The 24,781-nt window shown below is 42.6% G+C and overlaps 3 protein-coding genes across 5 annotated transcripts; all 3 read left to right on the forward strand.

Moving 5' to 3' along the window:
• The first annotated feature begins 827 nt into the window (after positions 1-827).
• On the forward strand, positions 828-8,376 carry bbc3 (BCL2 binding component 3). The gene is made up of 4 exons (XM_086035837.1): positions 828-1,106; positions 2,149-2,371; positions 5,584-5,780; positions 7,258-8,376. The coding sequence occupies exons 2-4, from the start codon at positions 2,161-2,163 to the stop codon at positions 7,351-7,353; spliced, it is 504 nt and encodes a 167-aa protein (XP_085891963.1). The 5' UTR covers positions 828-1,106; positions 2,149-2,160; the 3' UTR covers positions 7,354-8,376.
• Positions 8,377-10,459: 2,083 nt separating this feature from the next.
• Positions 10,460-16,321, forward strand: aldoca (aldolase C, fructose-bisphosphate, a). 2 transcript variants are annotated; one of them, XM_086036011.1, is made up of 9 exons: positions 10,460-10,566; positions 11,499-11,643; positions 12,263-12,474; positions 13,374-13,428; positions 13,546-13,706; positions 13,846-13,929; positions 14,001-14,175; positions 15,049-15,248; positions 15,905-16,321. In XM_086036011.1, the coding sequence occupies exons 2-9, from the start codon at positions 11,532-11,534 to the stop codon at positions 15,995-15,997; spliced, it is 1,092 nt and encodes a 363-aa protein (XP_085892137.1). In that variant the 5' UTR covers positions 10,460-10,566; positions 11,499-11,531; the 3' UTR covers positions 15,998-16,321. The 2 variants fall into 2 exon arrangements, with proteins under 2 accessions (XP_085892137.1, XP_085892136.1); XM_086036010.1 differs by having other exon boundaries at positions 10,497-10,566; positions 11,496-11,643.
• Positions 16,322-17,754: 1,433 nt separating this feature from the next.
• On the forward strand, positions 17,755-24,697 carry srsf1a (serine and arginine rich splicing factor 1a). Of its 2 annotated transcripts, XR_015087432.1 has the most exons (5): positions 17,755-18,197; positions 19,869-20,089; positions 22,213-22,385; positions 22,580-23,975; positions 24,266-24,697. XR_015087432.1 is itself a non-coding variant. In XM_086035459.1 (4 exons), exons 1-4 carry the CDS (start codon positions 18,010-18,012, stop codon positions 22,793-22,795), a joined length of 798 nt encoding a protein of 265 aa, XP_085891585.1. In that variant the 5' UTR covers positions 17,755-18,009; the 3' UTR covers positions 22,796-24,697. The 2 variants fall into 2 exon arrangements, 1 of the variants encoding a protein (XP_085891585.1); XM_086035459.1 differs by having other exon boundaries at positions 22,580-24,697.
• The last annotated feature ends 84 nt before the right edge of the window (positions 24,698-24,781 follow it).

Genomic DNA, 24,781 nt, shown 5'->3' on the forward strand with positions numbered 1-24,781 from the left:
AAAAAAAACACATATTAAGATCACACTGAAAAGGAAAAAATAATTATATAATTCATTCCCAAGGATGTATTTTTTGTGTGTTTTTAGATTTTTTTTTCTGGAACAATTGTTATATACTTTTAAGAAAGAAGTTGTATAGTTCTGAGAAGAAAAAAAACGCATCCATATTCCTTTGAAAAAACAAAACTTTATACTCGCAATATTAGTACATTAATCTAAAAACTGTGAAAACTGTTTTCTCACAGTAATTATTTTTCATCTTTTCATCTTGGCCCTAATACAGCAAGGCAAGGCAGTGTTATTTATATAGCATTTATATTTATATTTCATACACAAGGTAACTCAAAAGTGCTTCACACAAGCAAAGACAACACCAACAAGCATTTACAAACAGAACAGTTTACATTTTGAAGCAAAGCGCGAAAAAGGAGCTCACAACAGAAAATAAAAAGATAACACAATGACAACATAAAAAAAAAAAATCATTAACAGAAAACATTTTCAACTTTTTAAAAGTAAAGTAGAGAAAAAAATTGGTTTCTAAATTACTAAAAGTTTTTAATCTGGATTTAAAAGCATATACACACTAATAAAATGCTCCTAAATGTTGTAATACCATTTTAGATCAATTCATTAATTTAGTTTCTTTGTTGGATTTTTTCCACTTTTATTGACATTGTAGTGACGTTTTAAGCTTTAAAATACAAATTAACACAGTGCTCAGATTTCCTAACGGTCGCCTGGAAAAAATCGTGAAATGATTGAAAACCCAACAGAAAATGTTAAACCGTTATTTTGAAACGCCACACCGGATGTTGCTGCCTAGTATAAAAATGAGCGGACCGTGCTCGGCGGCAAGGACTCGAAAAAGACCAAGACCAGCAAGCATGTTCACCACTCCTCGGTAGCGGCCGCATGAATGGACTCGTAACAGTCTTCGACTAGCCACCTAAAGTCATCGGGCGAGCTCGTCTGACATGAAGTGACACTCTTGGACCGACCGCATGACACTTTTTTTCGCAGCGGCCCGCCTCTGATGTGCCCGGGTTTGCGCCTCTTCTCACCCGCCCAAAGAACAACTCAACACGAAGAAACACCACATACCGGTAAGACAAAACGGTCGACACACAACTCGGTGCACTTGTACAATACTAAACTAGTGCAATACGAAACTAATCGTATTTTAACATGCTAGCCAGGCCACGAACTAACACTTTACAATTATAAATGGCGTGTTACCTCCATTCAAGCAACCCCCGCGTACAAATGCAGTGGTTAGTTTTTCAAATGGACATGTTCGCGGTAGTCTAAGTGGATTTAAGAAAAAAAAAAAAGGAATTATTGAAATAGTACGCGTGCGTTTTGTTTACAAACACTGGAATCCGAAAGGGGACATGGGCTGCCCCCTGGCGACCAACGAAGGAATGTAGGTCAAGCTTGCATCATCATAAGTGCATGTTGCTCGCAAAGCAATTTGGATGATAACTACTCGGCAGTTTTGGGCGTTTTCTTCCATTTGGAACTCTTTTTCATTCGTAGAATATCAAACTTTTTACACCAAGAACCACATAAAACCCCAACAAAAACTTATAAGTAGCATAATAAGCCATGATGTTAATTTTACAAAAACAATTACATTACGCAATCACTCAAACTTTTTTATATTTAGGTGTTTTTGGTGCATCAAGTGGTGTTTGATATTCATTTGTGCAAAAAAATAATTGAAAATGTTATTTAAAATTATTCTTAGGTGTTTAAAACATTTTGAGCACGCTTGTAAGTGATTTTTACATTTGAATCCCGTAAATCTGATAATTTGTCAAATGATTTTTCAAAACACATTCAATTTCGTCATTTTTGCTTCATCTGAGCTGTTTCAAACGTTATGTCTTTAGCAAAAACTAGCACAATGTATTAGATGTAGTGACTATTCAAACGCCAATCAAACCAAACAAGTCAGTGTAACAAAATGGATGAAAAAATGTCAAAACAAAGACATTAAAGTTTACAACAAAGCAGAATAGCAGCAATGTGCATTTTGAGTAATATACAAGTATACTATGTCGAGTGTAGTGACACTATTACTATGCAAACTGATTGTAAAATGTGCAAAATGTGATGAAATTTGTGTTTGTGCTGTTCTTTCAGGCAACCAGTGGGATGGCACGTGCTGAGACCGTGGAGAGCGTGGGCGAGGCTGCCCGAGGGGCGGGCGTCCCTCTGCCCCACCAATGCCACAGCGCTTCTCACTCCTTCTTGCACAACAATCACCACCAGAACCAGCAGCAGAACCACCGGGGACAACCCAACCTGCCCACGCCGCCGCCTTCACCACCAGGCCAGCCGAACGCCGTCTTAGGACGACAATCAGGTAGGATCACGAAATTCTCATGGAAACGTCTGCTCCAAAAGGGCCAAAAAATACTTACATAAATCAGGAAAATGGTAATGATTGGAGTCAATTTGACTGCGTAAGTGCAGAGGTCAAATGTTACAACTAGGGCCTGAACGATTAATCGGCCGGACGATTCAATTGATTGATATTACCTTTTCTGAAATGGATGCAAATAGCCATTTTGTTTTCAGATTTTTTTATTTTTAATACACATTACAACACAAGACAAAACTAATGACATTCAAGCTACGCGCCCCCCCAAAATCTGCAAAAAATTAGGGATGTTGCGATCAGATTTTTATGACACCGCAACGGATCATCCATGAGTGAGATCGGCTGATACCGATTCCGGTCACATGGATTATTTTTATATTTTAAAAATATGACCCAACTTGTACTGCGCTGTGACAGCACTGCGTGAGGGAGCGCTGACGCAACACTGCACACAGGCTGGTCTCTCATGGCTGTAGACTGCAAAGCTACAGGTGATCGGATTTTTGGATCGACAATAAAAGGCTTTGATCAAATGTTCCGATCATGTCATTTTCCCGAAAATCGAGCGATCACGATCACTGGCCGATCGATCGAAGCATCCCTACAAAAAATGGTCTGATTTTTGTTGATTTTTCTCTCTGTTGTGAAGTTAAACAAATCCGATAGGACAAACTGTTTTAAAACATTCAAATGTTCTGCCTGTAATTTAATTCATATCTTTATTGTTGTAAGCATCAAGGGATCCAAGAAAAAGTTACTTTATTCATTATATATAATTTAAAAATTAATCGGTTGATCGTGATTTTACTGTGCCAAATGTCGAAATAAACATCGGCCTAAAAAAATCTGTCGATCGAGCCCTTTGTAAGACTTCAGTAAGGTGAATTTTTTCTAAGCTGTCATATTTTTCTAAATATGCTGTAAGTTAGGGCTGGGGAAAATTAATCATATTGCGATGTATCGTGATACTGTTTATGCCGATACCAAGTATCGATACTTTCGATACCTTATGTTATGTTTTGCATGGACTATAAGATACTTATGGAACATTTGAGGTCCTTAAAGTTGAGCTTTGTGAATGGAGTTTTATTTATTGCACTCCTGTGCATCGGGAACAGTTACTGGAACAGTTGATGCCCCAATCGTGACACTTGAATAAATGTCAAATGGCACTAAAGTTAAAACTTTGGAAACACATGCCTCAGTTTTTTTCAAGATATAATATAAGAATATTTAAGTATTGCAATACATATCGGATCGCAACCCAAGTATCGGGATCTGTATCGGATCGGGACAAAAGTGTATCGTCCCAGCCCTACTTTTAAGTATATGTCCATAAATATGTGGGGGGTATATTGCATCTTAAGGTCATTTTGTGCATTTCTAATGGAGGCTAGAAATGTGCAATAGTACAGACAGTGCAAATGGATCCATGTGTGATAGAGTACAACGAGGGAATATTTACAGGTATAACCAAGGCAAGGCTGTTTTTTTTAAAATTGCAGATGAATATCAAATAAACACCACTATGACGGCTATTTACAATGTCCAATGGTGAGGCACATCAAACCCAAGGGTAACCGCAACTACAACTTGTGACTGTTTGCTGTACGACATTTATTCTTTTTATCCGTTAAAATTCCACATGTACCACTCGCAAGGTTTCTCCGGGGCCCGCCCGTGTTCCGCATGCCACGCTTTGAAAGGCAAGATGCTAATTGTTGCGACTCTGCGCTTGGTCTTCCACACGTCGTCCTTCCCACGTAATCAACCAGAGTCAATAGTCGTCCCGGGGGGCGTTTATGTGTAGATTGACGTACATTTGACGCACGTGCCCGACGCAAGCGGAAGCCAAAAGTGCTCCGACCAGTTTGTGGAGCAGACGATATCGTTGGCACGTGCAGACGAAAACAAAAGTTGACACGTGCTTTCTGTTTGTTCGCGGAGCTCAGAAATGTGAACTCGTTTCAGCTAAAAGGCAACAATTCATTGTTTGGAATTTTCATATGCAGCAGTCCAATTTTAAAAAAAAAAAAAAAAAAAAAAAAACAAGCATCACTTTGGACACTGATTTAGTCGTAATGTGACGTAAATACGGAGAAAGTATTTTAAGGATTAGTTACATTCTGACAATTACTAGAACAAGTTCAGTTTTTTTGGACCTCGTACTATTGGGTTCTAAAAAAAAGTACTTATTAGTGATTATTTTTCTAACGAGTATTGCAGGACCTTTGCCAAATTCCGGTATTTGGCACCAATCAATAAAAAATAACCTGATGAATAAGAGCATCTTTTTTGGTCCCTTGACGCTCGCAACGATGAAGATGTGAAGAACAGGCACAACATTGAACTGCTTTCGTACTTTTACTATTTGTTCTACTTAACAGCAGAAAGTAAAATCGGCCGTTTGGGTGGGCGGGATGTTCGAATGCCGTTATCTTTTCCTTATGTTGAAATGTCTTTAAAAGGGATCATGTCAGCCGATTAACTGACCGGCCGATTAATTAGTTGGGTCCTAATAATGTGTATTTTTAACAACAACAACAACAAAAAATGAAGAGGAAACTGCATAACTATTCATTTCATTTAGAATAAAATGTTCAATTTTCATGACAAACAGGCTACTTTTTTTTTTTTTCTAAAGCATGAATGACAATAAATGTTTTCTTGTGTTGTCTTATGTGTCACAAGTAAGGCGTGAATGGAAACTTAGGGGGAGTTTTGTAAAGAAGTGATATGTCGGTGGCTCAGCTGGTTGTGTGGGACAATCCCCCTCTCCCTCCTGCCCCCCTCCCTCCATGCCCCCCCCCCCCTTCCTGCCTTCTGTCCTGTGTCTCAGCTGTGGGGCATGTTGAGACTTGTCCTGCACATGCTCTCACACCAGCAGCCTGCACTTCCTGCTACCTCACACACAAACACTCCATTAAAACACACAAAGTCAAATACTATCATTAACGTGCCTTCCTATCAACTAAAAGTGTCACATAGCTGTCAAATTAGACACAATTCAAGGGAATTAACCCCGCGCTGGTTTCCACAAACCGCGGCCGTGTCTCAAAGCCAACCACAAAAAGCCGCTCGGGTTACCGGGGGACAAGCATTTCCATGGCAACCGGGCGGAAACGCAAAGAAAATAAACCCCAAGTCCATCAGAAAGAGCCTAAGTTCCCATTTGTGATTTGTTTTCTGCGTAGCCCGGCGTCAGCGACAGGAGGCGGCCCGCCGGCGCCGTCCCCTGCCGGACCTCCTGCCTCGGGATCAGCGTCCTTTTGGGGGTGGCTCGCGGACCAGAGGCGGGGCCGCGCCGGAGGCGGGGCACGTAGACACCGCCGCCGTGGCCCAGCAGCTCCGGACCATCGGGGATCAATTTAACGCCTCTGTGCTGAGAGCGGTAAGATGTCCGCACATAATCAAATCGGTCGGGGAGGAACGGGCAAGCGCCGATACCAGGCACCGGCATCAGTATCGGGCCGATATCGGCCTTATTTCAACGTATCGATACTTGGTATCCGTGAGTGAATACTTCCGCTGGTATCTTTCTGGACAAAAAGTGGCATCGAACATCCCTAATGTCGTGTCATGGTGTGATGTCATAGCATGACATCAAAACATGACATCATCACATCACAGCATGACCCCAGAACATCGTTTTTTGACATCCAAGCGTGATGACGTCATAGCGTCGCTTGCTAGTGTGACTTAATGACAACATAACGTGACATACGTAATGTCTTTTCATTGCGTGCTGCGGTCGCGTAACCGTTGTCATGTTTGCTTCCTGTAGTGGTGTTTTGGTTTCCGTGTGTGTGTGTGCGTTTTGGATACTTGAAATTTGATTTGTTTGGACTTTGCTAATTAGATATTTCATTTTATTCTTGTTTTATTACTTGTTGGCTTTTTTTCTTTCTTTTTTTTTTTTTGAAAAGATTTATTTTCCCGCGCTCGCGTGGTCCCCTGATAAAGGAAGTGACAGGCCAAAGATCAACGGACGATGCGTGTGACCGACTGTTGTGAGCCCGCCTCTTTTTTTGGGCATCCGTGTGACTTTTAGGCTGGCACCAGGACTTTGTTGTTGTTATTGTTGTAATCACAAACTCAACATCACACACACACACGCACGCACAGTGTATGGGGTCTTGACAAATTCTGAATGAGCTCACTTTACGCTGGGCAAATGTTGAACTGCTGTGCTGCCTTTCTTATCTCCTCCCCCATCATCCCTCCGTGAGGGCTTGTCAACAGTCTCACCCCTCACACCTCCCCCCACCTCACACAGGCTGCATGTCTGAGTGAGGCAGGCGATGACATCATCTTTGTTTACGTGCTCAAGACTGTGTGTGTGTGTGGGGGGGGGCGTGAAGGGGGCTTGACTGGTTGTAATATGCGTGCGTGCATGTGTGTAGACATTTGACAGGTGCATGTCCTACAGTAGGGACATTTCGATTGTCCTCACATGCAAGTGTGTAATTCGCGCAGGACGTTTTGATTGGTCCCTTGAAATTGGTGGTGGGGGGGGGGGTCTTTTTAAAAATTATTATTATTGATCTATGTTAACAGATTAATTTCTTTATGTTAAAGACCACAAAGCAACAAAATAATCCAGAGGTACACAGATATTGTCAAGAGAAAAAAAATATTACACAACATGGCAACACACCGGAAACCAGTAAACAGCCAGTGGGGGAAAGTTCATTCACACACACCAAAATTATACACACTCGCGTCATTGGGGCACACATTGGCCAAGTTTTATTTTATTTATTTATTTTCGCCGTCTCATTTCATGTACTTTGACATGGTGGCTAGTCTAGTTAGCACGTTGGACGACTAGTACATGACCTTCGTGTGTGCGTGTGTCTGCCCTTCAGCACGCCGCCCCCCACTGGCAGGACTGGATAGAGGCGGGCCGAGGCTTCCTCAACCTGGCGGCGCGCACCCTCAGCGCCCTCTACAGGCTGGCCTAGGCGTAGGCCCGGCCTGCTTACCACAGCAACCGCTAGGCGGTGCGAGGAGTCTGCTGGTTCGGACTGCAGACGACACTTGCTGACTTTTTGTTCGTTGTCAACTGTGAAAGTGGGTCCAAAACCTTTGGCATTTGTCCACACCCAATGCTATAGCTAACGGCTAGTCAGTTACGTTCAATGAGATTTTTGGGGCTTTTTTTTTATTTTTCTTCCCAAGCATGAAATTGTTTTGGTTTCATCAAGTGACACATCCAGTGCCTTTTGTACGTACCAATCACATGCACACACACACACACACACGCAAACACACACACACACACACACACACACTGGCACTTTTGGTGCAGTGGAAATATTCTCTCACACACACACACATGCACTGTTGGTCCTCCATGTTGTGACTTTCAAGAGTGTAAATATTTGTTGCCAACCCTAAACAAAAAAATTGTGTAGCAATGATGATTAGAAAATAAATCCAGTGGATTTGAGATGTATGTCACGCAAAACAAGAACACATTTGATTTGAGTCACCACGTTTTGAAATTATTTTCTGATAGGTAATTTATTTTTGCAGTAGCATATCTGTAGCTTTTTTGTTGTCGTTTGTGTTGTTTTCTATGATGTTTTTTAATTTATTTTGTGTTCTGGACATTCCTTCTGCGCGCAACAAAATGAGTAGCCGCCAGCGCCGTTAGCCTGGCGGAACTCCAAAAGTGACGAAAAGACATAACTGCAGGATTTGCCACTCAAGAAATCTTGATGTACTTTCGATTAAAGTGCACTTTTTACTTTCTGTTTTGTTTCCAGCGTTTCTTGACGTTGTTTAGCATGTTTACCGCTTTGCTTTGGTAGCTTTGCTAGCCGCACGTTTGCTAATGACGTGGTCAGTTCCCGTTGGGCCATCTCGTTAGCGGCCAGTCAACTGAACTCATCCAGTTGTTTTTTTTTTACTGTTGTAAAGTTTCTACTGGAATTTTCTACTTTGTTCTTTTATATAATAAAGTCAATTGGATAACGTTTTGATTTCTGTTGTTTTAATTTACATACAAAGACTGCCTAACAAAAGTATTGCAACAGTGAGTGAGTCTAGCTGCTCGTATTTCATCTTGAGGCATCTCTGGTTTTCATGTTTGTGGCACCTCATAATATAAAAATATAAAACACATTTCATGACACAGCGCATATCAAAAGTCTACACACCCCTTTTCAAACAAGGTTTTTGTAATCTATAAAAAATGAGACCAAGATAAATCTTTTTTTAAATCCAACATTAATGTGACCTATAAACTGTACAAATGAGTTGGAAAGTATATTTTAACGGGGGAACTTGAAATAACTGAGACGGGGTTGCACAAGTGTGCACACCCTCATAACTGGGGTCTGGGGCTGTGTTCGGACTGAATTAACCAATTTCAAATTTATGTTAAACTGGATTAAGTACACACCCGCCAACATTTGAAGTGCCTTTGATTAACACGCCCCCCCCCCCCAAAAAAAAGCTTCTGCTGTTCTAGTAGGCTTTTCTGGACATTTTTGTGTTGACAGCACATGCCCTGGTCAGCAGAAAACTTCCACACAATAAAAGAAATCTCATAAACTATCAGTCATTTATAAAATAATTTACAATACAATACAATTTTATTTATAAAGTGCATTTCATAACAGCTGCAGCTGTAACAAAGCACTTTACAAACAATAAATAATAATAAAATAATAAACAATAAAAAGGCCATAATACACAAGTGTTGGTCAATAAATTAACATAAAACACTATATACAATTGACACCGAAAAGAGCCAAAAATTTCAGGTCCCGATCAAAAGCCAGCTAATAGAAATTAATTAATTAATAGAAGTTTTTTTCCGAGGTGTTAATCAGAGACACTTCAAATGGTGGCAGGTGATAGAAACAAACAAAACGACTGGGGATAATCCATCTTTGCTTCGTCGTGTATACCACTGCAAATTTTCAGCTGACCCATTTCGAGGAGGCCCGAGCCAGCCAGCCAATGAGGGCGGCCTCAATAAGAGCACTAGATAAAGTAGGGTCATTAAGTGTTTTTAATTGGATGACAGCGATGGCGTCCCAGTGGAGGAATCCACATGTAATTGGTGTTCCTGATCTATTTCACACTCATGAATGGGAGCAACATGAAATGTCTCTCGGGCTTTTGTTTCAGCAGGTCCACCAAAGCCATTCGCACAGCCGCACTGACCCACTGTGGAATGGACGCAGCCATCATTTTCGATGAGCAAATGATCATCTTGTCACATTTAATGACTCTTCATCAATGTGGCTAAAGACCTAAAAGAAGCAAGATGCAGTCGCCACTTTTAAAAGGACAGGACAGACTGGGAAACAAACCTTGTGGTTTGCAGAGGACATTTTTTCACAGGTACCGTATGTGAAAAACATTTCGTCGGGTTGCCTTTGAGTAATTCAGCAAAACACAATAGCTAGCCTGCTAATCGCCGAGATTTTATTGCAGCCATAAAACTTGAAATAGCTCTCTTGAAAACCAAATGGACTCAGTGCACTATAGCGCTCAGTGGCTCAATTTACCTCTTTTTTTTTACAGACACTTTCACATTCAAAATATAGGGCAGTAGAGAAGAAGTCGAAAGTCATTTTTCACGCCATTTCAACGTTTTCTCAATGGCTCTGCCTTGAAATGACAGAAGGGTTTGTGGTGCCATCCGGAGGTCCGCGTGGCATCATGGTAAAAAGGTTTTTGACTTTCGAATTCTCATTCACAGTTCAAACCTCGCTCGAGTTGATGAATTGCTTTGAGACTGTTGAAAGGGCCTGTGAGGATTCCAGAGAGAGGACCCAAATAGCAGGAGGGTTGACCACAGCTTCCCAGGGGACATTTGAGCTAATTAGAATATAAATAGCAATTGCGGCTAAAGGCGCCAATTGGGTTGCTTTAGGCTACTTGATTCAATACTTTGCCCATGGACGTCATGTTAAATGTGACATTTGACATTTACGGTTGATAATGTTGCATTTACTTGATGCCCAAGTGGATTTTATTTTATTATTGTCACGATTGGAAAAGAGCTATGATTACTGTGCAAAATTGCGATGCCCTTATTTGGTGTGGGACGTGGCGAGCAAGCTCCGCCCACAGTGCCGGATTCTGTGAAAAGGCCGCCGCAGTCGTTCCAGTTCGTCCCATCAAGCGAACCGACACACGCTTCACTTCCTGTCAAGGTAGGAAACATTTACTACTCTACTCCCCCCCAACATACGCACCCTCGAACCCACGAGGTAAAGGATCATATGTGCAAACTAGAAAGTGGCATTTTAAGCCAGCAATCCAGCAAAACGGGGGTTGGCTTTACCCTCCACCCAAAAATGAAGTTAAAGCAATGTTTTTTTTTTTTTTTTAATAATTCAATTTTTTCTATTTTTCAATGAAAACAAAAAATCTGAAAATAACTGAACTGGTGCCGAACTGCGAGTGGCCTATGTGGGTGGAGGTCAAGTGTCTTTGTAACATTTTTTAAGTGAAATCTAATTTTTGGCTTGTGTTTGCAGCTTTTAATTTTACATCAAATTAGATTTGTTTGCGAAATGTAAATTTCATTTGTAATACCTTTTGGAAGTATTGTAACCCTAATAAGTTGTTCTACTTTATTACAGTATTTGGGTTTCTCGTGACTGCTTTGAATTTTATAATTTTCGTTTTCATTCTCTAAAATATAGATTTTTTGTCAAATGTAAAAAAAAAAAAAAAGCCTTTGGTTTATCATTTTAAAATGTGACATTTTTGTTTTTATTGATTAAAAGCTGGGAACCATGTTTAACATTAAGTTATAACCTTACTATACACAATGAAAATGGTTTCGCCATCATCAATCATTAAATCATTAAACGCATTTTCATGTACTCATGGACAGTAGTCCTCTGCTATTTTGCAGTTCCCCTTCCCACTATATTGCAGATTTTCCTGTTTAGGTTTTGTGTGTGCGTGTGTGTAGCCTTTTGAAATATATTGACAACATAATAAAAACTAACGATTATATTTGAACAACACTACAAAATGACGAATTCACTATACTGTACAATGCACTTTTTGCGACTGATTTCAAACACTTGGCCACTCCTTGTTTTTAATGTCCTTCAATGTGATTTCTCAGTAGTAGCCGCTATTGAAGGGAGCACAGTTTGTCAACATGACGCATCAGTTCGCCGCGCTGTCTGACACTCAGAAGAAGGAACTGCACGAGACCGCCATGCGCATCGTCTCTCCGGGGAAAGGCATCCTGGCTGCGGACGAGTCCGTGGGTACGTCTACACAACTTATACTGGTACCTCGATTTTCTGCAGTGAAAGGTGCGGCGCTTTAAAAGGTGGCGAAAAAAGTAGAGGAACAGTCACGGGTGCACTTTCAGCCGTTTATTGAACGGGACAAGCAGCCAAACACAAAAATACACAATGAAAACTCTTGCAAGGAAGCATGAAGCAGATGTTGTTTCTTGAAAAAAAGGACCAGAGGAGATGGAGTCACGTGTAGTCAGTTTTATACACGTTGTCATATAAGATGTTTATAGTCAAGCTTTGGATGGCGACCGATTGTTAATAACGGCGGACGCAGAGGGGTTGGTAACTTAATGGTTTTTTTTCAGTACTTGGACACTTGGTCGAACATACATTGCTGGTTCTTAAACAGTGATAGCACATTGTAGCGCTACTATTGGAGACTATCAGTACTACACATGACATAGGTCAGCTGTAGTTTCGTTTTTAGAGTCATTTTTATTTTATTTCGTGAACAAAAATAGTTTTTTCGTTAGTTTTCCTGACCTACGTATAATACCTTTGGACGGTATTAATGGCTTTCATTATGGGTGAACAGATTTGTTTGAATACTGCGTGAGTTTTTGAGCATGGGTGTTCGCGGCAGGCAGCATGGCCAAGCGCCTGGCCCAAGTGGGCGTGGAGAACACGGAGGAGAACCGTCGTCAGTTCCGTCAAATCCTCTTCAGCGCCGACGAGCGCGTCAACGCCTGCATCGGCGGCATCATCTTCTTCCACGAGACGCTCTACCAGCACTCGGACGGCGGGGTCGCTTTTGTCAAGATGATCCGAGACAGAGGCATCCTGGTCGGCGTCAAGGTCAGCTTACAATTAGGCCCCAACGGGCAGTGGTCTCCAAACTACGGCCCGAGAGCCATTTGCCAAAAGAATAAACACAACGAAACAAAAATTCTAAAATAATTTAATAATAATTTACAAAAAATGGAATTTAATTTTTTTTTTTTTCATGAATCTCACTGGGTGGGCAGTCTGTCAACCTGCTCCACCCCTGACCCAAACTGATGAGTTATAGCTACCAAGATACGGGTTAGCAGGTTATCACTATAGCTGTGCTTAAAAATAATTGTAATAATAGTCATTTTAGTAGCAACATTTTCTATGAAGACTCAGCTGTCCCTTGTCAGGAGTCCTGACAGCAAGTCGCTCACACAATATTTGGCACAATGTGTACACCTTCCTGACACAGAATATCCGCGGACCAAGATATGAACGCATATCACTGGTTCTGAAGTCTGTAGTGTAACCCACTGGATTATCTAGCCTCCCCCAAATTGCTCTTGGAATGTTACATTCAATGTTCGTACTTAATCTTCAGTACACAAAGTCGAATGCCGACTAGCTTCAGTTCTTCAACCTGCCCAAATCCAATTTTCGACCCAATCTGCTGGGTCAAAATAATTAACCCAACCTTGGGTAAAAGTAACCCAGCATGTTCAAAATCCCCAGCTACCAGTCAGTGAGTTAGGAAAGAAAAAAAATGCATTTTTTTTCAGGATGTGATCGATTTCTCTCAAATATTATTCCCATATGTCTCTTAATCTATGTTCGGAAGCACTTCTCCTTGGCCGAGATAGTCTGCCAACCTTACCAAGTGTGGAATCTCAAGATGCCGATTAGACCGCATGATTATTGCACTGATGTGGACATTCATACACACACACACACACACGACGCGTCCTTGTCTTTTTGTTGCTCAGGTTGACAAAGGTGTTGTTCCGCTGGCAGGAACCTACGGAGAAACCACCACCCAGGGTGAGTACTGCAAATGTAGCAGACCATTGCTTGTACACTGAATTTCCCGCACCATGCCGCCGGTCCTCTTTCTTGCGAGGAGTCAACTACCAAGCCGTCTAAAACGTTCGCCCATAGGTCTAGATGGCTTGTCGGAGCGCTGCGCCCAGTACAAAAAAGACGGCGCCTCCTTCGCCAAGTGGCGCTGCGTGATGAAGATCAGCGACGCCAACCCATCCAAGCTGGCCATCAGCGAGAACGCCAACGTCCTGGCTCGCTACGCCAGCATCTGCCAGCAGGTGGCGCACACCCCTAATATATTTTTCAACAATCTTGGAGCTCTCTTAGCGTCATCTTTGTTGTGAAAGGTCATGTGACACAAGATGTCACTTTTGATTGGCTTTTAAACGTGCGACATTGCGACGCCTTCTCTTCCAGCAAGGCATGGTGCCCGTCATCGAGCCCGAGCTCTTACCCGACGGAGAGCACGACCTGAAGCGCTGCCAGTACGTCACGGAGAAAGTGAGCGGCCCCTCTCTCACATTTGGGAGTCGACCACGTATGAATAAAGAACATATTGCGCTGGAGTTCAGGTGCTGACGGCGGTTTACCAAGCCATGTCGGACCACCACGTGTACCTGGAGGGCACGGTGCTCAAACCCAACATGGTCACGCCGGGACACGGCTGCAGCAAAAAGTACAGCCCAGAGGACGTGGCAATGGCAACCCTCACCGCCCTTCGCCGCACCGTTCCTCCAGCAGTGGCAGGTAAGTCAACCCGAACCCGAATCCAGGGGTGGCCAAATCTAGTCCTTGAGGGCCACAAGCCTGCATTTTTTTAAAAGTGTTTCCATCCTCCAACACACAAGCACTGCAGAACCCCGATAACGATCTTCATCATTTGAATCGGGTGTGCGGGATGGGATAGTGGCCCTCGAGGACCGGACTCGGACACCCCTGCCCTAACCCCTAACCGCATCTAAAAAGCCCTCTAACCTTAAAGATATGTTTCCAGCCGGCTCACTATTTGAAACAAGGCATTCCGATGAATATTGCGTTTGTGGAAGAAGAGTTAAGCAGCAAAATCCACCCCTTTTTAGCCATCTCAGGCGGCGGCCATTTTGTCTTTTCTGTCGACTGAAAATGACATCGCAACTACTCAGGGCTCAGGTAACGACCAATCACGGCTCGGCTTCAGTAAACAGGTAAGCCGTGATAGTTTCTTTACAAAAATATGTTCTATGCGCCTCCACTAGTCTTCGGATTAATAATGCATTTGTGGCACATGAGATGAGCAGCAAAATCCAACTGTTTTTAGTCATCTCAGGGGCGGCCATTTTGCCACTTCTGTCGACAGAAAATGACATCACATTTCCACAAAATGGCCGCCCACCGAGATTGACAAAATCGGGTGAATTTTACTACTTAACTCATATTCCACAAACGTAATATTAATCAGAATGCCGAGTTTAGACTAGTGGGTCTGCTTAGAACATATTATTGCAAAGAATTTGGGGGGGGGGCGTTGACTTCCTGGTTAAATAAGCAATGACGAGAAAGGGTTTGTTTACTAGTGGTGCTAACGGCGCCGTGACGTCCTGGTGAAAAGGTCGATACTAACCATGTTCTGTTCCCGGCTAGGCGTGGCCTTCCTTTCGGGAGGTCAAAGCGAAGAGGAGGCGTCTGTGCACCTGAATGCCATCAACAACTGCCCCTTGGCCAAACCCTGGACCCTCACCTTCTCCTTTGGCCGCGCCCTGCAGGCCTCGGCGCTGCGGGCCTGGCGTGGACACAAGGAGAACGAGAAGACCGCCACGGAGCAGTTCATCAAGAGGGCCGAGGTCAGAGGGGGCAAAAGTATTCATATGTTGCTCTTATGTACAAGTACACATCTGCTTTGTCTTTCGACTTGTCCCGTTTGGTCACTGTTATCATATCGTCTTAAAACGAGAATCGACTGTAATGTCAGCCCATGTCTAATAGGTGCCTGTGTAAAAAAAAAAAAAAAAGTAGAAGTACCGATTCAACTCCTTTACTTAAGACCAGTGTAGGCTAAGATAGACATGGATCAACTCTTGTGACCATGTCAAGGTGTCCTTGAGCAAGATACTGAACCCACAGTTGCTTCTGATGCTGCATCATCAGTAGGTAAACTGTCTTAAAGCGCTTTGACTACCTAAGGTAGAAAAGCGTTATACAAGTGAAAGCCTGTTTACAAGATGGTGACAAAGCCTTTAATCTATTAGACAAGGCTTGACCACAAGAGGTCACCAGATGATGCTTAAGCAATATTTTTAGACTAGACACGGCCTGAGCGGTTCAGTTTTGGCGAAGCAAGACTAGAACGTGCATATCCGTTTTTGAGTGTCAGGAGTAAAAATAAAAAGTGGACAGAAAAAATAAATACTCAGGTTCAAGCCCCCGCGCTCTACAAATATTCAGTATGTGTGAACTGAGCAAAATGTTTTTGATGTTGTTGTGTATGTGTGTGTGTCAGGTCAACAGTCTGGCGTGTCGAGGGAAGTACAAGGGCGCCGACAACTATGTCGATTCTGCGCACGGCGTTTACGGATCCTGTTACTCGTACTAAACACGATCATAAAGCTGAGACTCCTCCATTGCCATACAAATGTGAATAGATATAGTGATGTAGTCAGGTGATTCCACTTATTACAAAACATAGAAATCGTACTTGAAAACATTTTTATCATTTTGTGTTGGAGATTTGAAACAATAGAATAAATAAAAATGAAATACTACTATTAAATCTTACTTTGAAACCTTAAACCTAACCTTCTGTTTTTCAATGTCTTAAATTGGTTTGCCTTTAAATGTTTTGTAACTGCCAAACATGTTGAGTTACCTTGTGTATTAAATGTGCTGTATAAATAAAACTGTCTTGCCTTGAACCATACTTTGAAAACCTAACCTTGGCTTTAAATCTTAATTTAAAACCATAACGCTTGAAAGCAGAACCCAGACTAAAATGCCCATCGAGTAATGAAACTCAAACTTGAGTACCCCAAACCTGACATGACATGACATGACATGCAAACACTACACTGAAATGCATTAGCTGTAATTAAAGTGCCGTTCTTGCATTCTTTGATAGAAAAACAACAAGTTTGTGTGCATATTGTTTCAGAGAGACTCCACTCCTAATAAAAGTGTTCCGGTGAAGCCACATTGTTGGACGTTTTGCTTTTCTCAGAGTACATGACAACAATACGAATGAGAACAAAGTAAGCTTTTGCTGTAGATTGCCCGCGAAAACCTTGAGCTACTATCAGCTTCCTGTTACACCAATTTCGCAGTAAATTAAAGCAACATTTCATATTTTCAAACTTGTTTTAAAGCGTTACTTCCTCATTGGCTGTATTTGCATGTATTCGTTTCCGGTTATTTCTAGCCGGAATTACCAGAGCGCCACTCACAGGCTTGGTGTATGAACTACAATATTTGGAGTTGTGTTTTCTTCGGCGTAGGCATATTTCCAGAGTATTGAATGTGATTGTAATGGAATTATAGTACATAGTAGCACTGTATATATAAGTCATACACATATAAAATACAGACTAACAATAAAACTGTATTATATTGTTTTCTGTCTAATGTTACAATTGTTCAGCTCTTTCAGAATATCAATAAAATAGGCTACTTTCTATATCAATCTATAGGCTCTTCTTTTCCTTTCGGCGTTTCCCTTCAGGGGTCGCCACAGCGAATCAATTGCCTCCATCTAACACTGAAAAAGGCACTATTGCAAATTTCTATATCTTTGTATTCAAAACAAGTGATGATATTTTTACCTTCAATCTTTATACCAGGAGTCACCAACTCTGGTCCTCGAGGGCCCCTATCTTGCATGTTTTAGATGTTTCCCTCCTTCAACACACCTGATTCAAATGATCAGGATTGTTATGAGGCTTCTGTAGGGATTGCTGATGAGCCGATTATTTGAATCAGGTGTGCAGGAGGAGAGAAACATCTAAAACATGCAGGTGGCCCTCAAGGACCAGAGTTGGTGATGCCTGCAGTATTTTGAGAAAACAAATGTACTTCTCTACATTTTCCCAGAACCTGATGCTAGAGACATTCACTGAAAAGATGAGTTACACTTTCTTGATCAATCTTGCAGAATGTGCATTATATAATTATATTTACATAACATGTTGAATGTGTGATCATATTTATTTCTTCATCTCTATAGCTTTGCATCAAGTTCTAATATACTGTACATTCAAGTCACTCCAGTGCCTTCCTTGTGCTTTTTGTGACGTCATTAGCAATCGACTTCTTTCCTCGTTTAACGTGACGGACTACTTTGTTACGCGAGTGTAGTTGAGTTTCCGAGCCACGCCGGAAGTACGGTGAGTGGCGGAAGGAGGGAAGGCTCGTCGGAAGGCTGAGGCAGAGGCGGGGGCAGTGCCTTGTGGTGAACCGCAAACTAAACAATCGGACTGAGCGGGATTAATCCTTCCACTACTTGCGGGGAATTTAACACTTAATTTCCGCTTGGAACCGCACATCCGGTGTTTTGTTTTTCTTTCACTTTATTAAACCCGCCCAGCAGCAGCAGCGAACAAGCCCCATCCACGAACGATGTCTGGCGTTGTGCGAGGCCCGGCGGGGAACAACGATTGCCGAATCTACGTGGGAAACCTCCCTCCCGATATCCGCACCAAAGACGTAGAGGAGGTCTTCTACAAGTACGGCAACATACGAGATATCGACCTCAAAAACCGCAGAGGAGGACCGCCCTTCGCGTTTATTGAGTTCGAAGACCCGAGGTAAGGCGCTATCGATAGCTTAGCTTATTTTATCTTTCTTCAGCCAGTGAGCCGCCATTTTGTGGCTATCTGCTAACATTTTTTCGCGGCCCAGACCACACACCGGACACGCTACACAGAGATACCTAAATCTCTGACTACATTTCCATAATTTATAGGGTAATTGCCAAGTCATTTAAGTCACTGTCGTGATATCAATGAAAGATACCAACGTGCGTGCTAAGAATTGTTTCTCTTTGTGTATATTCTCACTTGCTGAGGTAATGGTAATCCGTTAAAACGTTGAATTGATGCAACTTGACTTCTGTTTTGAGAATTTGCTGTGTGAAGATATGACCTGGTAAACTATTCTATTACGCCAACAATTAATTTGTCAAATAACTGTTTTCCCCACCCATGCGCCCCATTTCAATAGCATCCTAGCTTTTTGTTGTATGACTCATAAGATTCGGGGCATATTCAAAGTAGGAAATTCTCCCAGGGAATAATCGAGCACAAACCGGGAATTTGCACAAGTAAAGGTTGGGTAGTTTAAAAATAGGCAGTGGTTATTTTGCCGTGAATCCGTGAGTACTAAAAGCCCCCAAAAGTGTGTCAGCTCGTGTTATAGTGGGCAGAGCGGTCGATGCTTGATCCCATCGCGTCGCTGGTTCAAATACTGCGCTGTACCTTTTTATTAGGCGTGCAGTCAGTAGGGAGTTGGAAACGAGCCGTTTTGTTTCACGTCTTTAGTGAAGAATTGAACAGTTATGCAGCCGAATAATTTTGATGTAGTTTGTGAAACACAAAAATAATTGGCAAAAGGATTAGGGCCCCACACAAATAAAGGGTTATGTTAGTGTAAGGATAAGTATTCAAGTCAAATTGATTTATATAGTCCTCAATCACAAGAAAGGTGCAAAGGGCTTCACATGCTCATAGTTGACAACATATTAATGACATCCCTTGATCTTAACCCCCAGGAGAGCAAGGAAAAACTTAAAAAAAAAAAAAAAAAGTGGAAGATTAATAATTAAAAAATAAGAGGTTGGGGTTAGAATTAAGAAAGGTTCATGAGTTTAACCTGTAAAAATATAATCAAAGTTATGGTAAGGTTATGATTAGCAGAGCTGGGCATTCTGTTACAGGGGCGGGAACGGTACATCCCATTTATGGGATGGGGGATGTAACACGGCAGCCTACACATCAAACAAAAATAACCTATTCACGGTCACCCTACTGCAATTAAAGAAGGTAAAATAGTGGATTCGCCGCAGGCCCAGAATTCCTCGCCTTGGGGAGTGACAAGTAAGAGCTGTTGGCAGTAAAATTATGCTAGCAGGAGGAAATAACCACTGCCTTAGATTTATGCTTGAATATCGTCATTGTGCCGTGGGAAAAAAAAACTTCCATTTAAAAAAGAAAAAAATTACATTAATGGACATCCAGTAAATGTGAAAATTAAAAATCACAAACATGTTTTTCACAGGACAGCAACAATATGACACCTTTCCATTAGATTTCCTTCAATTATCTTTAACTCCCATCAATTCCCATCGAAAATTTCCAACCTGGAGTATTTACAAAATTCCTCAGTTTAACTTCCCATGGAAATTTACCAGAAATGGTCCATCCCTCTACAACTCATCCCAAATGGGAATGGGTGACTTAAATCCTCCGTTTCATGGGCAGGGACGCTGGGGATGCCGTCTACGGCCGGGACGGCTACGACTACGACGGCTACCGGCTGCGCGTTGAGTTCCCCCGGAGCGGAAGGGGCTCTAGAGGCAGCAGCTTCAGCGGCGCTGGTGGTGGAGGCGGCGGCGGCGGCGCCGCCGGTGGCGGCGGCGGAGCCCCCAGAGGCCGATACGGGCCCCCATCCAGGCGCTCAGAGTACAGGGTGGTTGTGTCCGGTAAGCCTGCTGCATTGTCGTGCTATGCTGCTCACATTGACCGTCGCGCTTTGTACTGTTTTTAGTTTTGGTCTAAAAACAACTTTCCTTAAAAAGTGAGGGCATGTTTAGAATACTTTGAAGTACGTCGGTCTGACATGAAAAGCATTGTGTGTGTGTGTGTGTGTGTGTGTGTGAGACGATGAGGAGCGGCAGCAGCACGAGGACAACGCACATGGAAATATTTCAGGCCAAACAACTTTGATGCCATAAAAAGCCCAGCACGTGTTTTACAGAGGAGACAAATCTGCATCAGTATGAATCTGTGCGCACAATGGGATGCGTAGAATTGGAAACAAAGAAAATGAAATGATTGCATCCTACAGATTCAACTTTTGCTGTCAATTAATGTTTGAAATACAGCGCACACCTGCAAAGTAACTTTTTAGCAGAATTTGTTGTCCTGCATGTGCAATAAGAAGCTGAACAAGTGTCTGTTGTAAATGTGAATGATTGTGCCAAACAGCGGTGTGTGTGTGTGTGTGCGCGCAAGTTCCCGACGTTGTGAAAGTATCCCGAGTGCACCATATTACTTGCACAGCAAGCGTGTGATTTTGCCGTCCCTGAGTGTGCTTGAAGCTGTTCAAAGTCTGTGATGGTCAGAGGGGAAAAAATACTATACTATATATAGATATAGATAGAGAGATATATATAGAAATAGTTTTGGTTACAGTAGTTGTAGTAAAGCAAGCTTCTAATGGCTCGTGGACTTTATTTGCTGAGATGCCATGACAGGAGCTGTGACGTAGTGGCATTGAAAGCTGAGTCGGCCCGGCCGTCTCCCCGATTCAACGTGGCATTTTCTTGGTCAGATTCTGACAAGTCTGAGTCATTCTGGCAATTCTCCAGAGCCAACGCTGACGGAAAGTCCATCAAATGACGCCACTTTTGCTGACTCTGTCAGATGAGGCAGGTGCTGCAGCGCATAGTAAATAATTGGCCGCCGCATGCGAAGGTGGAAGCCTGTCTGTGATGCAGGTCACGTTACATCCTTTCCATTGAAATAATTACATAAATGACTAAATAGATATCCGAGTCTGGATGCCACGCTCATGGCTATCGAACCGGCCAGGTGGATCCCAGGATGTCTTGCTGACCGATAAGGAAGCGGGCGGTGCTAATATACTTCTTGCTCGCTGCCGGCCTGGCAGTAGGTTTTTTTTCCCCCCCTTTAAAGCGGAAGTCAACCCAAAAATACATTTTTAAGAATATGTTTTATGCAGGCCCACTAGTTGAAACAAGGCAATATGATTCATACGAAATTTGAGGTAAGCAGCAAAATGCACCCGTTTTTAGCCGTTTCACGGGGCAAATTGTGGGTGCGAAGGAGGGCCCGGTCAACGTCTTGACATCACATCCGTTCCTAACACGGCGCCGTGCATTAAAAGTAACCAGGGGGGTTATATTGGTAAATACAAGGATAGACAAAAATGGGAACAGCAGCTGTCAATCAATCTTTTCAATATTGCTCCGGAGGAAGTACACTTTAATGACACCCCATTTGGAGTTAACTGCACAACTAAACACAAGACAAAAAGAATTACACACATTGTATATTTAAATACAAGACATGCTTTGTTTTAAAACTGTTGCCAGTGCTAATGCGAAAGTCATTTCCACATAGCATGAAATATGATACAGAGGTCACACATTAGCCCAGTTAGTTCCAAGACTTAGTAAATATAGAACAATAAAAGGAATCCAATAAAGAGATTAGGGCGATGCTCATTGACAGTTTGAATGTGTGCAAAATTGCAATGCAGCAGCAGAATGAAAATGCAAGAGACTTGAATGTCACATGATATTCATGAGCTCATTTTGTACTTGACTAAAAAGAGTAGAGTGTTCCAGAATAAGATGTTCAACGTGCAGGGATGAATAGGCACGATGGTCGATTTGAGCGGTTGACCTTTTGGGGAAAATTAAGTTTGGTCAATACTAAATACTGAAGTCAATGGATAATTGTTTTTATCAATCGTGATCACGTTCCAAAATGACTGGCAGCGAATCAAAACAACGAAAGAGAAATGAGTCGGTCGAAAGACAATGTTGGTGAGATGACGGTGGCCATCTTGTGTGCTCAGGGCTCCCTCAGAGCGGCAGCTGGCAGGACCTGAAGGACCACATGCGCGAGGCGGGCGACGTGTGTTACGCCGACGTCTACCGAGACGGCACCGGCGTTGTAGAATTTGTGCGCAAGGAAGACATGACCTATGCCGTCCGAAAGCTGGATAACTCCAAATTCCGCTCGCACGAGGTATGTTGTTAGCGCTTTGGTTTCTTGGCACTGTGGATTTGTGTGCGTGTGCCAACTGAGGTGAGTAGCCTGTGCCCCCGACCCCCCCCCCCCGTCCGCATTCCGCTCACCCCGCCACCCGTCCCTCACCGCCCCACCCCCCGCCCCCACATCTGCGTCCTTCTACAATGTGCAGTTCTCTTGTGTGCCGCCAGGGAGAGACGGCGTATGTTCACGTGAAATTAGACGGTCCCCGCAGCCCGAGTTACGGACGGTCCCGCTCCCGCAGCCGCGGAAGCCGGAGCAGAAGCCGCAGTCGCACCCCGAGCCGGAGCAGGAGCCGAAGCCGCAGCGACTCCCGAGGACGCGGACGGGCGTCGCCACGCTACTCTCCGCGGCACAGCTGCTCTCGATCGCGATCGCGCTCCTAGAAAGCCTCGTGGGGTTCCTCCTTTTTCGCCCATCCTCCCGCCCTGTGATGTAACTAGGGTTGCAAAAGGGGCGGGGAATTTGCACCACACTTCTGTAAAGTTTTCCATAAATTTCCATGGGAAGTTAAGCTGGGGAATTTTGGCAAGGTATTGTTATCAAGCATTTTGTTTTGTCATCAGCAGAATACAATTTAGATTTTGTTTGTGAGTTGTTTTTTTTTCCCCCTTTCAATCACTTCTTGAAGTCATTGAAGTACCCAAAAAAAAAAGTTGAATCAAAAGTTTATTCTCCTCCCGTCCAAACAGATGTAAGAATGAACAAGGCCAATTTATTAAAATGTTAAAAGGAGAGTGTGCAATTTGCACATAGGCTGTTTTTCTTTCAAGGGGCTTCTGATTGGTTGTTTTTCCTCAGACATGTTACTTGTATATCAAATTAGAGGCAGAAAAAGGGTACCACCCCCCCCCCCCCGCCCCCCCAACAGATCATAATGTGTTTGGCAAAAATACACTTTCAAAATCCCCCTTTTTATATGAAGAGCCCCCCTCCCTTCAAAAAAGTCAAGATCATCTATATGAAGAATTAGCGTAGATATTCAACTTAATTTGCAAGAAATTAAGTCGTTTTAGTTATGGACATACTAGAATGCATTTCTCCCACCGCTTGTAAGTTCGAGAACCAACCCTCAATTCAGTAAGTCCCTGCTTTATTTCCGTTGATAATTTCCCACAAATTCCCGTTAATTCCCATGGAAAGTTTCTTACTTAAATAGAAAAAAAAATCCCTGGATTTTGCAACCCTAGATGTAAACCCAACACTGTTTTTATTTTTTTTTGTTTTGTTTTTAGCCGCTATTTTTTGTCCTTATAGACAAGCTTGGTATGTAGTTGTACTCTCCCTTCCCTCCTCCCTTCTATTTTAACCACCCCCCCGCCACCACACAGAGAAAATGAGCAAAAATGTTGTGCCACGCAATGTTTTTGCAAGTTTTATGAAAAAAAACATGGCTTCTTGTCATTGGATATTTGGACAGAGACACCGACGCTTTAACTATATTTTACCTTGTGTCTTCCTTTAGACTTCTGAAGAGAAGGATTAAAGTGATTTGGAATAAAAACCCATTGTGGTGGAGCACATTTCATTTGTATGGTCAGGATAGGACATCAAATGGAGGCCATGGTATGCTTCACGTTCCGTCAATCCATGTCATTGCTTTATTCTTGTTGTCGTGCATGTCATAGAATTGAAACTCGGCTCTTTGGCCTGTGACACAGGCAAAAAGTGTTGTGATGTAAGTGTAACATCTTTGCTGTCATATGTAAATGAAAAATCTGACTTGATGCAATGTGTTAGGGATTTTTCTTCTTCCTGCTCTTTCTCACAGTTTTATTTTATTTTTTTTTTGCCCCCACTTTTTTGTACGTTATGTTCTAACGGTCTGCCTCTGATTTTCTTCCTGGTATTTCAAGGTTTTGATTGGAGAGGAGTGGCTCAGTGGATCGCAATCCTTTGGAGCTGGATCGATTTTTAGGAAAGGGATTATAGGCAAGGATGGATGCTCGGGAACGGGATCAGTTTTCCAGGATTTCCCAACAAAATTTTCACAAGTAATTAACGGGGGACCTCCCGGAGCAACTGTTTGTTTATTTTTTGTTTTTATTTTTTTTTATAGCCTGCCACCTGCCTATCTTTTATAAAGTTTTTCAGTGATAATGGTGAGAAAATTGACAAGCGAAAAACAGAGGACCAGGAAGTTGGATCAAAGGATGGAATCGTAGATGCCTGGTATGCGGGGAAAGTTTGGGGAGGGTTTCATATAGGGTACTAGTTTGAATGTTGATTTCTTTGCTTAATCAATCCTTTTTTCTTCTAGCATTTTCAATAAAACACCTTACAAAAGACCTACAATGCCTCTTTTCTGATTGATTTTCTTTCGTTGTGCCATTAAGATACTATCGCAATTGCATCTAGCAAGCAACGTATGG

Source organism: Filicampus tigris, chromosome 7, assembly GCF_054856515.1.
Source record: "Filicampus tigris isolate MCC_2025a chromosome 7, RoL_Ftig_1.0, whole genome shotgun sequence".
Taxonomy (NCBI): Eukaryota; Metazoa; Chordata; class Actinopteri; order Syngnathiformes; family Syngnathidae; genus Filicampus; species Filicampus tigris.

Excerpts from the sequence above, each read along its gene's own strand:
- bbc3 (XM_086035837.1), top strand. The coding sequence starts at position 2,161 with ATGGCACGTGCTGAGACCGTGGAGAGCGTGGGCGAGGCTGCCCGAGGG. Across the intron at positions 2,372-5,583 it reads CGTCTTAGGACGACAATCAG|CCCGGCGTCAGCGACAGGAG; the intron begins GTAGGATCACGA and ends TTTTCTGCGTAG. Across the intron at positions 5,781-7,257 it reads ACGCCTCTGTGCTGAGAGCG|CACGCCGCCCCCCACTGGCA; the intron begins GTAAGATGTCCG and ends TCTGCCCTTCAG.
- aldoca (XM_086036011.1), top strand. The coding sequence starts at position 11,532 with ATGACGCATCAGTTCGCCGCGCTGTCTGACACTCAGAAGAAGGAACTG. Across the intron at positions 13,429-13,545 it reads CGGAGAAACCACCACCCAGG|GTCTAGATGGCTTGTCGGAG; the intron begins GTGAGTACTGCA and ends GTTCGCCCATAG. Across the intron at positions 15,249-15,904 it reads AGTTCATCAAGAGGGCCGAG|GTCAACAGTCTGGCGTGTCG; the intron begins GTCAGAGGGGGC and ends TGTGTGTGTCAG.
- srsf1a (XM_086035459.1), top strand. The coding sequence starts at position 18,010 with ATGTCTGGCGTTGTGCGAGGCCCGGCGGGGAACAACGATTGCCGAATC. Across the intron at positions 20,090-22,212 it reads GTACAGGGTGGTTGTGTCCG|GGCTCCCTCAGAGCGGCAGC; the intron begins GTAAGCCTGCTG and ends TTGTGTGCTCAG. Across the intron at positions 22,386-22,579 it reads CCAAATTCCGCTCGCACGAG|GGAGAGACGGCGTATGTTCA; the intron begins GTATGTTGTTAG and ends GTGTGCCGCCAG.